Source organism: Oncorhynchus mykiss, chromosome 18, assembly GCF_013265735.2.
Source record: "Oncorhynchus mykiss isolate Arlee chromosome 18, USDA_OmykA_1.1, whole genome shotgun sequence".
Lineage (NCBI taxonomy): Eukaryota > Metazoa > Chordata > Actinopteri > Salmoniformes > Salmonidae > Oncorhynchus > Oncorhynchus mykiss.
This window is the reverse complement of record NC_048582.1, coordinates 50659869-50672302: the sequence shown is the minus strand read 5'-3', so window position 1 is coordinate 50672302 and position 12434 is coordinate 50659869. Positions and strand designations below refer to the sequence as shown.

General features: G+C 44.7%; 1 protein-coding gene across 1 annotated transcript in view; it reads left to right on the top strand.

The window, feature by feature from the left end:
* Positions 1-12434, top strand: part of thsd7aa (thrombospondin, type I, domain containing 7Aa) — a 156038-nt gene that overhangs the window by 83690 nt on the left and 59914 nt on the right. The window contains exons 5-6 of the mRNA XM_021572358.2: positions 2533-2688; positions 6370-6573. Coding sequence (XP_021428033.2) covers positions 2533-2688; positions 6370-6573 — 360 coding nt within the window. The remainder of the gene's footprint in view (positions 1-2532; positions 2689-6369; positions 6574-12434) is intronic.

The following is a 12434-nucleotide window of genomic DNA, read 5'->3' as shown; positions in this document are numbered from 1 at the left end:
AAGTGGCATAGGTAAGTCTTCTAAAGTGGCATAGGTAAGTCTTCTAAAGTGGCGTAGGTAAGCCTTCTAAAGTGGTGTAGGTAAGTCTTCTAAAGTGGCGTAGGTAAGCCTTCTCTAGTGGCGTAGGTAAGTCTTATAAAGTGGCGTAGGTAAGTCTTCTAAAGTGGCATAGGTAAGCCTTCTAAAGTGGCGTAGGTAAGCCATCTAAAGTGGCGTAGGTAAGCCTTTTAAAGTGGCGTAGGTAAGCCTTCTAAAGTGACGTAGGTAAGCCTTCTAAAGTGACGTAGGTAAGCCTTCTACAGTGGCGTAGGTAAGCCGTCTAAAGTGGCGTAGGTAAGCCTTCTAAAGTGGCGTAGGTAAGCCTTCTAAAGTGGCGTAGGTAAGTATTCTAAAGTGGCATAGGTAAGTCTTCTAAAGTGGCATAGGTAAGTCTTCTAAAGTGGCGTAGGTAAGCCTTCTAAAGTGGTGTAGGTAAGTCTTCTAAAGTGGCGTAGGTAAGCCTTCTCTAGTGGCGTAGGTAAGTCTTATAAAGTGGCGTAGGTAAGTCTTCTAAAGTGGCATAGGTAAGCCTTCTAAAGTGGCGTAGGTAAGCCTTCTATAGTGGCGTAGGTAAGTCTTCTAAAGTGGCGTAGGTAAGCCTTCTAAAGTGGCGTAGGTAAGCCTTCTAAAGTGGCGTAGGTAAGCCTTCTATAGTGGCGTAGGTAAGCCTTCTAAAGTGGCGTAGGTAAGCCTTCTATAGTGGCTAAAGGTAAGTCTTCTAAAGTGGCGTAGGTAAGCCTTCTAAAGTGGCGTAGGTAAGTCTTCTAAAGTGGCGTAGGTAAGCCTTCTACAGTGGTGTAGGTAAGCCTTCTAAAGTGGCATAGGTAAGCCTTCTACAGTGGTGTAGGTAAGCCTTATAAAGTGGCGTAGGTAAGCCTTCTACAGTGGCGTAGGTAAGCCTTCTACAGTGGTGTAGGTAAGCCTTATAAAGTGGCGTAGGTAAGCCTTCTACAGTGGTGTAGGTAAGCCTTATAAAGTGGCGTAGGTAAGCCTTCTAAAGTGGTGTAGGTAAGCCTTCTAAAGTGGTGTAGGTAAACCTTCTAAAGTGTTGTAGGTAAGCCTTCTAAAGTGGTGTAAGTAAGTCTTCTACAGTGGTGTAGGTAAGTCTTCTAAAGTGGCGTAGGTAAGTCTTCTACAGTGGCGTAGGTAAGTCTTCTACAGTGGCGTAGGTAAGCCTTCTAAAGTGGCGTAGGTAAGTCTTCTACAGTGGCATAGGTAAGCCTTCTAAAGTGGCGTAGGTAAGCCTTCTACAGTGGCGTAGGTAAGTCTTCTACAGTGGCATAGGTAAGCCTTCTAAAGTGGCGTAGGTAAGTCTTCTAAAGTGGCGTAGGTAAGTCTTCTACAGTGGCATAGGTAAGCCTTCTAAAGTGGCGTAGGTAAGTCTTCTACAGTGGCATAGGTAAGCCTTCTAAAGTGGTGTAGGTAAGTCTTCTACAGTGGCATAGGTAAGCCTTCTAAAGTGGCGTAGGTAAGTCTTCTACAGTGGCATAGGTAAGCCTTCTAAAGTGGCGTAGGTAAGTCTTCTACAGTGGCATAGGTAAGCCTTCTAAAGTGGCGTAGGTAAGCATCCATTCAATACACTTTAAAGCTTACGTATATGTTGCCTACTCCCCTTAATTGTACCTATTCAGCTAGCATTGCCAGAGGGATTTCGTCATTACCAAAATAGATTAGTAAACTGCGGAGATTGAAAAAAAATTAAAATCACTGTGACAGGCACACACGTACGCACACACACACACCCATTTTAACAGACAATATTAAATAGACACACCTTTGGCCAAGTGGACGCAATTTGCATGTGAATGAGTCAGACTCAGGCTTCAGTCACAGCATGGTGATGGAGCGTTGGGAATGATTCATCAGAGCAGCGACCTTGTAGAGGGTCACCTACAGCTCATTGCTTTATCCACCGTGTGTGTGTGTGTGTCATACATTGAGCAGCACTGGGCCAGCCCTGAACCTGATCTGGCTTTTGGGGATAGAGAGAGAAAAAAAGCCTTTGTTGTTTCAAACTAGACTGGATTTAGCAGGATGATGAACAAATGAAAGGCCATACTGTTCGCCAAATGTTTTCATGCATTTGAGATAGCGTGAGGCTTGGAATATTCATTACTATAAACTGCCCTGTGGGGTTTTAGTTGGTATGAGTTTTATTCCTGACTGGTGGAACGATTCAGGATTCATTTTCATCCATTAGCCTGAAGTTTTATCCCACTACCCAGATGGAGAGAGCCAGGAGAAAAGTAAAATAGTTTGATCCACAGTGACAGTAATAAAATATAGAACTCAGTCTGTAAAGTATATTAAATGTATGTGGATAGTCTTTAAAGGCATATCACTGTACTACCTAGATTTTCTAAAATCAGTGGGGGGAGTTTTATACTTTCATAAACAGTGACCTATGCCTGGGCTTGCTCCCAACATGACCCAGTAATGCCACAGCTCCTGCTCTGTTCTAACATGTCTCTGTGTATCTATCTGTGTTTTAAGCCTCCAGGCCCGTTGATGATGACCTGTGCCTCAGCCCGCCCCCCAACACCACCCAGCTGTGCCACATCCCCTGTCCTGTGGAGTGTGACCTGTCCTCCTGGAGTGCCTGGGGACCCTGCACCTTCGAGAACTGCCTGGACACAGCTGCCAAAAAAGGTGGGTGGAGCACAGCTCTAATGACAGTTATGACTAGGCTTTGATGCCCATTCGGTCACATAGACGGCCATCTTGAAATGATTGCATTGGAACACCACACACTGGGTTCAAAATAGTAATAGCAATAGCTATACCTTTAGTAATGATGAATATAAACATTTTTATTTTGATTACTCCTGACTGTGATACAGCACCCAAGATGATATATCCCTGGTGTTGAGCATCTTTTTCATCTAGACTCAGATTCAAACCCGGTCGATCACATAGGTAGCCATCTTAAAAATGAAACAGGCATTGGTTACACTGTCAATAGCAGGTCTTACTTGTAGTGTTGTCCGCAGTCTGTATCCATCCATCAGTCACTTCACCAGTAACAATAAACTGATAACATGATTGGAGAGCTTAAGTTGTGTTCAGTCTGGTACGTGTATGCAACACTACTCTAGAATCCATCTTTATTTGTGTTGCATTCAGATAAATGTTGAGTTATAAAATGTATTGAGTCTCAATATTGATTTTCTTTATCCTCTTGGCAATCCTCTTGGCAAGCCGCTGGAACACGACATAAATTGTAGATATAGCATTGTTCAAAACGGTGGAATGTAGATTTAAAAAACACTGTAGGCGAGAAAGCAATCATTGTTGCATTTTTCAAAAAGGTATGTTGCAGTTGTATTAGAAAAATATGTTTAAAAAAAGTTTGAAACCTCACAGCTTTTATATAGAGCACCCATGTACTGTATACACTATAAGCAATATGTTGATATTGACAGGAGGTAAAGAGAAGACAGAGAAAGACAGAGATGTGGAGAGGGGATGCTATAGGGAGTGTGCAGGTGTCTCTACTCCCTTTTTGTTAGACAGCGGGAAGGGGGTGACAGTTGGTGCTATTCCATCAGTAGGGGCTGAAATGCTGGCTGACTCACAAACACACACACACACACACACACACACACACACACACACACACACACACACACACACACACACACACACACACACATGCTGGCTGGCTGGCTGGCTCAGACCTTAATTATCTCTGGTACAGGAACAGAACAGCAGCAGCAGTCTCTGAGCCCCAGTCCCTCCATCACCTCCACCATGGTGACTAATGCATATTGACTCTATCCTAATGAAGCATCTCAAATGGAAGGGACACATAGAAATTGTCTCCCATGTGTCTTAATGATGGATTCACTCTTACCGCACGTCTCTCTCTCGCTCTATCGTTTCACTACACGCTCGTCTCGTGTCTCATGTCATACAGTACACACACAAACTTGACTGGAGCGCGTGTCTGTGTCCGTGCACACTTGCGTGTGTTTGTACACCCTGGCTCTCATTAGTCGAGAGAAGCAGACTCAGGCGATTTTCAGGCACTTTTTTATCCCTGAGACAACGAGCTCCATGCAGCATCAACATGCCCTGATCTCCCAGGATTCATTCAATCAACGTGTGTCACTCTTTCTGTTGGCTGTCCAAATGGACTGTCTGCACACACACTGTGATTGTATCTATCTACCAGTATTTGATGGATTTTAGTAACATACTGCACAGTTAATGGGAGATGTGTTTTCAAAAAAGTGGCTGGTGTCTTAGATACGTTTGTCTCAGCCATGGCCTTTGAGATGTTGTGACCCAATACTGTGATTATAGCCTACACTTTTTCCATCAGTATGTTTGTCTGTGCAAAGAGCCCTCAGGCTCTGACAAAGTGGAAAGGCCTCAGTCAATCTGTTCACCTTGCTGTCCTTTACTGTGGTTCGACCGACAGTAGTGATATTAGATCAAATCAAATCAAATGTATTTATATTGCCCTTCTTAGATCAGCTGATATCTCAAAGTGCTGTACAGAAACCCAGCCTAAAACCCCAAACAGCAAGCAATGCAGGTGTAAAAGCACTGTGGCTAGGAAAAACTCCCTAGAAAGGCCAAAACCTAGGAAGAAACCTAGAGCGGAACCAGGCTATGAGGGGTGGCCAGTCCTTTTCTGGCTGTGCCGGGTGGAGATTATAACAGAACATGGCCAAGATGTTCAAATGTTCATAAATGACCAGCATGGTCAAATAATGATACCCCCGGACAGGGCCAAACAGGAAGGATATAACCCCACCTACTTTGCCAAAGCACAGCCCCCACACCACTAGAGTCTTCTTCAACCACCAACTTACCATCCTGAGACAAGGCCAAGTATAGCCCACAAAGGTCTCCGCCACAGCACAACCCAAGGGGGGGCGCCAACCCAGACAGGAAAATCACGTCAGTGACTCAACCCACTCAAGTGACGCACCACTCCTAGGGAAGGCATGAAAGAGCACCAGTAAGCCAATGACTCAGCCCCTGTAATTGGGTTAGAGGCAGAGAATCCCAGTGGAGAGAGGAACCGGCCAGGCAGAGACAGCAAGGGCGGTTCGTTGCTCCAGAGCCTTTCCGTTGACCTTCCCACTCCTGGGCCAGACTACACTCAATCATATGACCCACTGAAGAGATGAGATAAAAAACCTGGCTGGATCCCTATCCTAGCCATTCCCCCCTCTCTAACACCCCCACCACCCTTCACCTTTCCTAAACTCTCCACCTTCTTTTCCCACTTTCCCCCACCTGTCCCTGTTAAACTCTCCACCTCAGCCCTGACACTTGACAACACACCTCCATCCTCCAGCCGACCCTCCTAATTAAGTAGAGGGTTCAGGAAGGAATAGGAAAGAATCAGAAATAATCAGAAGATGCTCTTTTCTTATCAGGTTGGAGCAGCAGTGGAGATTAGGCCCTGAGGCTGGGGACAGGCTGACCTCAGGCTGGGCAGGCAGGGGTTAACATAATACAAACACACACACATGTAGGTGCAGGCACGCACACACACCACGCACACAAACCACACACACACACACCACACACACACACACACACACACACCTCCCGGGTCCCAGCCATCACCACTTCCATGTCCTTGATCAGAGACAAGGGAAAGCTCTCGGATTTGGAACAGCAAAAACGATGAATGTATTAATGGATTGCTGCATACATTAGTACATGAGTCACTTTGGGTAAAAGCCTGGCTTAATGAGGAGAGAATAATAATAGTCATTATGGGAAGCTGTTTCTCTAATGTCTGTCATTTTCTGGGGTTTAATGGTCTTGTCGTGTTAAATAAATAAACGCTATATTACGGTTATCATCAAAGCCAAGACACAATATGACTGTATCAGAGCAGAGGGCAGTTCATGTACCGAAGTTAGACATTAAGTTGTGACTCCATGAAAAATAAGTTTAGCTACCCTGAAAAGTGCTACCTTAGAGGGGGAGGTTGGTGATGAGGGAGGCCCTGAAAAGTGCTACCTTAGAGGGGGAGGTTGGTGATGAGGGAGGCCCTGAAAAGTGCTACCTTAGAGGGGGAGGTTGGTGATGAGAGAGGCCCTGAATAGTGCTACCACAAAGAGGGAGGTTGGTGATGGAGGCCCTGAATAGTGCTACCACAGAGGGGGAGGTTGGTGATGAGGGAGACCCTGAATAGTGCTACCACAAAGAGGGAGGTTGGTGATGAGGGAGGCCCCGAAAAGCGCTACTACAGAGGGGGAGTTTGGTGATGGTAGAAGCAAATGGTAGAATAGTATAATTCTACAGCTATGTATGGTTCCATGGCAGCACCAGTGTACCTATATCCCTGTCTTTTCCTACCAGGGTTCAAACTGAGGAAGAGGAGAGTCATCAATGAGCCGACAGGAGGAACAGGAAGCTGCCCTCACCTGGTGGAGTCCATACCATGTGACGAACCCAGTTGCTATGATTGGTTGCTTGTGAAGCTGGAGGAGTGTATCCCAGACAACGAGAGAGAGTGCGGACCGGGCACCCAGATACCACAAGTGCAGTGTGTCAACAGTGATGGTAAAGGGAGGGAGGGAGGGAGGGAGGGAGGGAGGGAGGGAGGGAGGGAGGGAGGGAGGGAGGGAAAATTCCAAGTCTTTATTATACTGTATGTTAATTACCATGTTGATTTTCATGGTGTGCTGAGTTGTGTTACAATATGTTTTGGGTAAATCGGAGCTCAGAGACCCATATTGTTTTATTAGCTTTATTGCCTTGAACTGTGCCTGCAGGTGCTCAGCCGCAGCTGATTCCCTGTGTGTGTGTGTGTGTGTGTGTGTGTGTGTGTGTGTGTGTGTGTGTGTGTGTGTGTGTGTGTGTGTGTGTGTGTGTGTGTGTGTGTGTGTGTGTGTGTGTGTGTGTGTGTGTGTGTGTGTGTGTGTGTGTGTGTGTTATATTATACTGGGAACCAGGTCAAGGCAAGCAGAGACACGGTTCAAAATGTCATTCAAGGGTGTGTGTGTGTGTATGTGTGTGTGTGTGTGTGTGTTGGCCTTGGACCGCAGCCCAACAGGGTAATTGCTGTTTCTGTAACGATCTTGTTCTGTGGATATTTATTTCTCTCTCCATTGTTTGTCTAGTCCTAAGATAGCACAGAGCTATGGAGGCTTGTGTGTATGTGCATGTACTTGTGTGTGTGTGTGCCTGATATCCCATGGGGCCGAGTGGCCAGGCACGAGCCACTGCTGGTCGTAATTGTGCTGGCTGAGACACACGGAGAGCTGTGCTGGCACTGCCTGAGGAGGGACACACACACACACACACACACACACACAGGGCCAGAGCTAGATATACAGCACTTGCTAGTTCATGTTCTCTCCAAAATAAACTTGAATACAGTGTCAGAATTCAGTTAGCATGTGAGAGTAAATGAAACAATACCCATAGTGCTTGTTGCTTTTGGCAAGCATGGTGATATTGGCTTATAGTACTGCAGTGGTCCACCATCTGAAGACTGAAGAGAACAGCTTGATCTATTGAACAGTCTAACAGTCTAATAGGGTACACGTTGAAATCATTGTCTCAAATCATTGTGCCAATCCAAGACACTAAAGTCATAGAGATGCAAAACTCCACAATCCCCTCGTCACACAGATTGCATTATTCTCAGAGTGTGTCTGGCACAGAGCAAACATTTGTTATGGCATGTGTAATAGGAAGCAGTGCACCTGGGAGGAGTGTAACTGATGCGTTTTTAATGTGGTTTGGGAGGTGAGAGTTTTAGTCAGGTTAGATCGAAGGGTCCTTGTGTTTTAGAGACAGAGTTTAATCTCAATAATTGAATTCACCCTAATTTAATTAAGTTCAGAATAATGGAGAAAATAACCATAGGTGACTTGAGAATTTAACAATAAAAATTATTAGGAGTATGAGTTTTATTACTTCTAATTCAATATATCTGACATAGTTAATCTTCTTTTAAGATGATTAAATAACCCAACAATAAATAGGAGACAAAAATGAGAGATGTCAATGGCCTGCCTTCACACTCCATTGTGTTGCCGGGGAAATGTGAAGAACTCACTTTTTATTAATGTTTCAATTAGGGACTGTGCGTTGTAATTGTATTTTTCATCCTGGGAATTTTCTGTTCTCTTTCTTTCGACTAAGATTCACCGTATGAATATAGCAATTATCAGAAGATATGGGAACCATAGCACACTGCCAGCTAATGAGCACCCTAGGGAGGGAGTGTGTCTGTCTGTCTGTGTGTGCGTGTGTGTGTGTGTGTGTGCGTGCGTGTGTGCGTGTGTGTGTGTGTATGTGTGTGTGTGTGTGTGTGTGTGTGTGTGTGTTGATACTTCTCAACCAGTTCTCATAATATAACAATAATCAAGGTCCCATTCACATCAACTAGAGCCTCATGCTGCCTGCACTGTGCTGTTGCCGTGACGATGACGATGGTGAAAGCCATATCAACTACAAGTAAAATGGTCTCTTCTTTTCAGAGGAGGAGAATGTCTATATTGTATATTGAAAGATTTAGGTACAAGATAAAAACTATTATGAGTGAGAAAGGGAGATAACTTTTTACATAAAGTAAAATTGATGAGATGAAACACTGAAACTAGTCTATCTCAACCACCGTCTCTGCTCACAACTCCCTCTTTCTCTCTTCACCTCCTCATCCTTTCATCCCTCGCTATCTCTCTATTCTACTCACCACTCCCTATTCCCTACTTTTCATCCCTTCCTACCTCCTTATTCTCACCGCTTTCTATTTCCCTCCATCCCCGCTTTCATCCCTCCCTACAGACACGGTGTATTGTGTATATTGACCCATTTAGCTAGGTGGTGAGCAAGCCCAGCCCAGGTACACTTTCTGTCTACACCCTGATTGCTTCATTCAAGGTCACCTCCCCATCCCTTCTCCCCAGTTATAGAAACAATATGGCTGCTGGCTGCAGTGAGCTTGTTCTAACAGCAGCACCCTGTTGAATTAGACTTAGTTACGGGTAAATTAGATTACCTGGCGCTACTCCACACAGTCAGTTCACATTTACCCTGCCTGCATTTCACATTAGGGTGTTTGTGTGTGTGCGTGTGTGTGTGCCTGCCTGCGTGCGTGTGTGTGTGTGTGTGTGTGTGCCTGCGTGTGTGTGTGTTCCCCGCCCGGATGGAATGAGACAGGGTTGAATAGAGGATATGTCAAACGATGTCTGGTGCTTTTCCATTAAGACACAGTTCAGACCCAGCTAGAGGAAGAGGGGGAGGGGTTTATGATGTGAGGTGTGTACCTAGTTTAAAGGAGAATTGCTTCTTTGATCGGTTGGGTTGCTTGCAGAGCTGAGGACAGACAGCCGTAGCTGGTTGTTTCTCCTCTGTGGCTTTGCAGAATTGATTTCTAGACACATGCTGGACAGGGAAAGGGAGGATGAGGGGAGGAGGGGAATTTCTGAGAGGTGAAGGGTGGTTAGGATTTTAATGCTAGAATCCTTAGTTGCTCCATCCATTTTTGGACTGTGTATTCAATAATTATGCATACCCATTGATTCTTGAAGAACACAACTTATTCATTCCTCATGAATTTAGTTCAAGTGTCGTGCCCCATCAGAATCCAAAATATAAGCTTGATTTACCCCATTGTGTATAAACAACGTAAATGAAAAGCAAACTCTGCATATCCTCAAAACATTGTTCAAACTATAATTTTGATATCATGGACAGTCACTTCTTGCATCCATAACATCTCTGAGTGAGTGTGCTTACATTTCTCCAGGCCCATCCCTCAGCTTTTTCTCAAAACAGGGGCAGGGTGACTGCTTTCTTATTGTTTTAACTAAGGATTCTAGCTTTAAGGGTCCATGATTCAACACATTTGTGGTTCATTTTCATTGCAAATTACTTCTTGCAAGGCATGAATCTCTTCATTATTAAAGCCTTCCCGAGTAGAAATGTTTTCTTTTAACATGCATACCATCTTGAGTGTCAATAGACATGTTTCCTCTCTTGGAGTACTAAGGGTACTAACGATGTTTTCACACAAAGATGTCACAAAAAGACAGTCAGTCAGAAGCCATGAGAATAATCAGTCTCATACAAACACTTTAATGATTTCCTTTCCCAATCTATCGCATGAAGACACACACACACACATACACACACACACACACACACACACACACACACACACACACACACACACACACACACACACACACACACACACACACACACAGTCCCTCTTGACTGGAACCTATTGATCCTCTGTTGTCTGCTACTGATGAAAATTGATTTTTTTCCCCCAAAGGGCTCCAGACATGTCATCAGACTGACTGCTCCTCTGGTTCCTCCCGTCACTATGGCATTTTTATCAGTGGTACAGATAGGGGGGAACCATGAAAGGGAGATGGGATGGCCTGGAATACAATGGAGTGTGAATAAGGGTTTCATTGATATGAAATGGCCCACTAAGATATGTGATAGGAAGGGATAGGATAGAGTGAAGATAAGGCTAGGGTTGGAAGTTGTGGAATAGGGGATGGGATGGGGTATAGAGATGGGATGGGATATAGAGATGGGATGGGGTATAGAGATGGGATGGGGTATAGAGATTGGATGGGGTATAGAGATGGGATGGGGTATAGAGATGGGATGGGGTATAGAGATGGGATGGGGTATAGAGATGAGATGTGGTATAGAGATGGGATGGGGTATAGAGATGGGATGGGGTATAGAGATGAGATGGGGTATAGAGATGGGATGGGGTATAGAGATGGGATGGGGTATAGAGATGGGATGGGGTATAGAGATGGGATGTGGTATAGAGATGGGATGGGGTATAGAGATGGGATGGGGTATAGAGATGGGATGGGGTATAGAGATGGGACGCGGTATAGAGATAGGATGGGGTATAGAGATGGGATGTGGGGGGGGGGGGGGGGGGGGGGGGGTTGAAGTGAGGTTTGTGGTGACATCCTGGCCCTCCCCTCAAGAGTGATGGGATAAGTTGAGGTGGGGGTTGAAGAGATCCTTAATAGAGGGATGGGATGCAATAGGGTAGAGTGAGGAGAAGGGTGGGGTGTAGGGGTAGGGGTAGAAGGGTAGGGGTGGCGTCCCACAGATTTAGATCGGTGCAGGACCCCAACAATATCTAATGTCTCAATGAAACCTTGAAAAGACTTAATGTGTCTCTAAATCCCAAATCCCTCCATTGTTGTGAGTTTCCCTTTTAAGCCATTTAGCAGGGTCCTAAGTCCATTTAGAGCTTTTCCGGGGTCAGGCATCCTTATTCTAACCTTCTCAACAATACACCTCACCTCTAAGACACCCCCCAGCTAAAAATAATTGGTCAATACTTTTTTTTAATGCAAAAATTATATGCACATTTAAGCTCAATCTTTGAAAAAAAGCATTTAACATTTTAGTCATAAATTATCTGAAAATATCTGTTAACCGTCTGTCAAATCAAAATAAGTAATTCCACAAGGCTATGACTCTGGAATTGATGCCTGAAGAAAGCTAAATAAGTCTCTCCCTCTCCCTCTCTCCGTCTCTCCCTCTCTCCATCTCTCCCTCTCTCCTTCTCTCCCTCTCCCACTTCCTCTATCTCTTAGCTGTGCTTAGTTCTGTTACGCTCTGCAGGAAACTCTGTCATCCGTGTTTGCAAACATCCAGGAGACCATACTACTTCCCGTGTGCACAGCTGTCTCATCACAATTTTTATGTATATGGCAAGCTACTGAACTTTATGCATTTACATGTTCGTCACTTAGCAGACGCTCCTATCCTGATTAGTGCATTCATCTTAAGATTCAGTAGCTAAGTGAAACAACAACACATCACAATCGTATCAAGGACATTTTCTCTCAACAAAGTATTAATCAGAGAACTCAGTGCTAGTGGGAAAAGGAATTCCACATGGGCTGTGCGTGCAGGTACACTAAATTAGAAGGGTTGCAGCCACAGGGAGGGGACAGGTATAGAAAACACACAAATAGCTTCCAAAGCTACAAAAGAACAAAATGAGATCATCAGAAAATAACAATATATCCGCAGAACAACTCGGCAGAACCTCTCAGTTTTTGTGATAACACCGCCGAGTACAGCTGCCGCTGAAAGACACAGGGGGGACTGAAGTACTAGCACTAAATGCCTAGTACAGGTAAAAGACATACCTCTCAGCACTGATTGTTGATGGTCTGGCAGAGGTGAAAGACACACCTCCCAGCACTGACTGCTGATGGCTTGGTAGAGGTGAAGAAAAACACCCCCTACAATACAACACACCCACAAATTGTTACACAAATGTGCATTATTAGACTGTTACACAAATGTGCATTATTTGTGCATGACACAAGTCATTTTTCCAACAATTGTTTACAGACAGATTATTTCACTTATAATTCACTGTATCACAATTCCAGTGGGTCAGAAGTTTA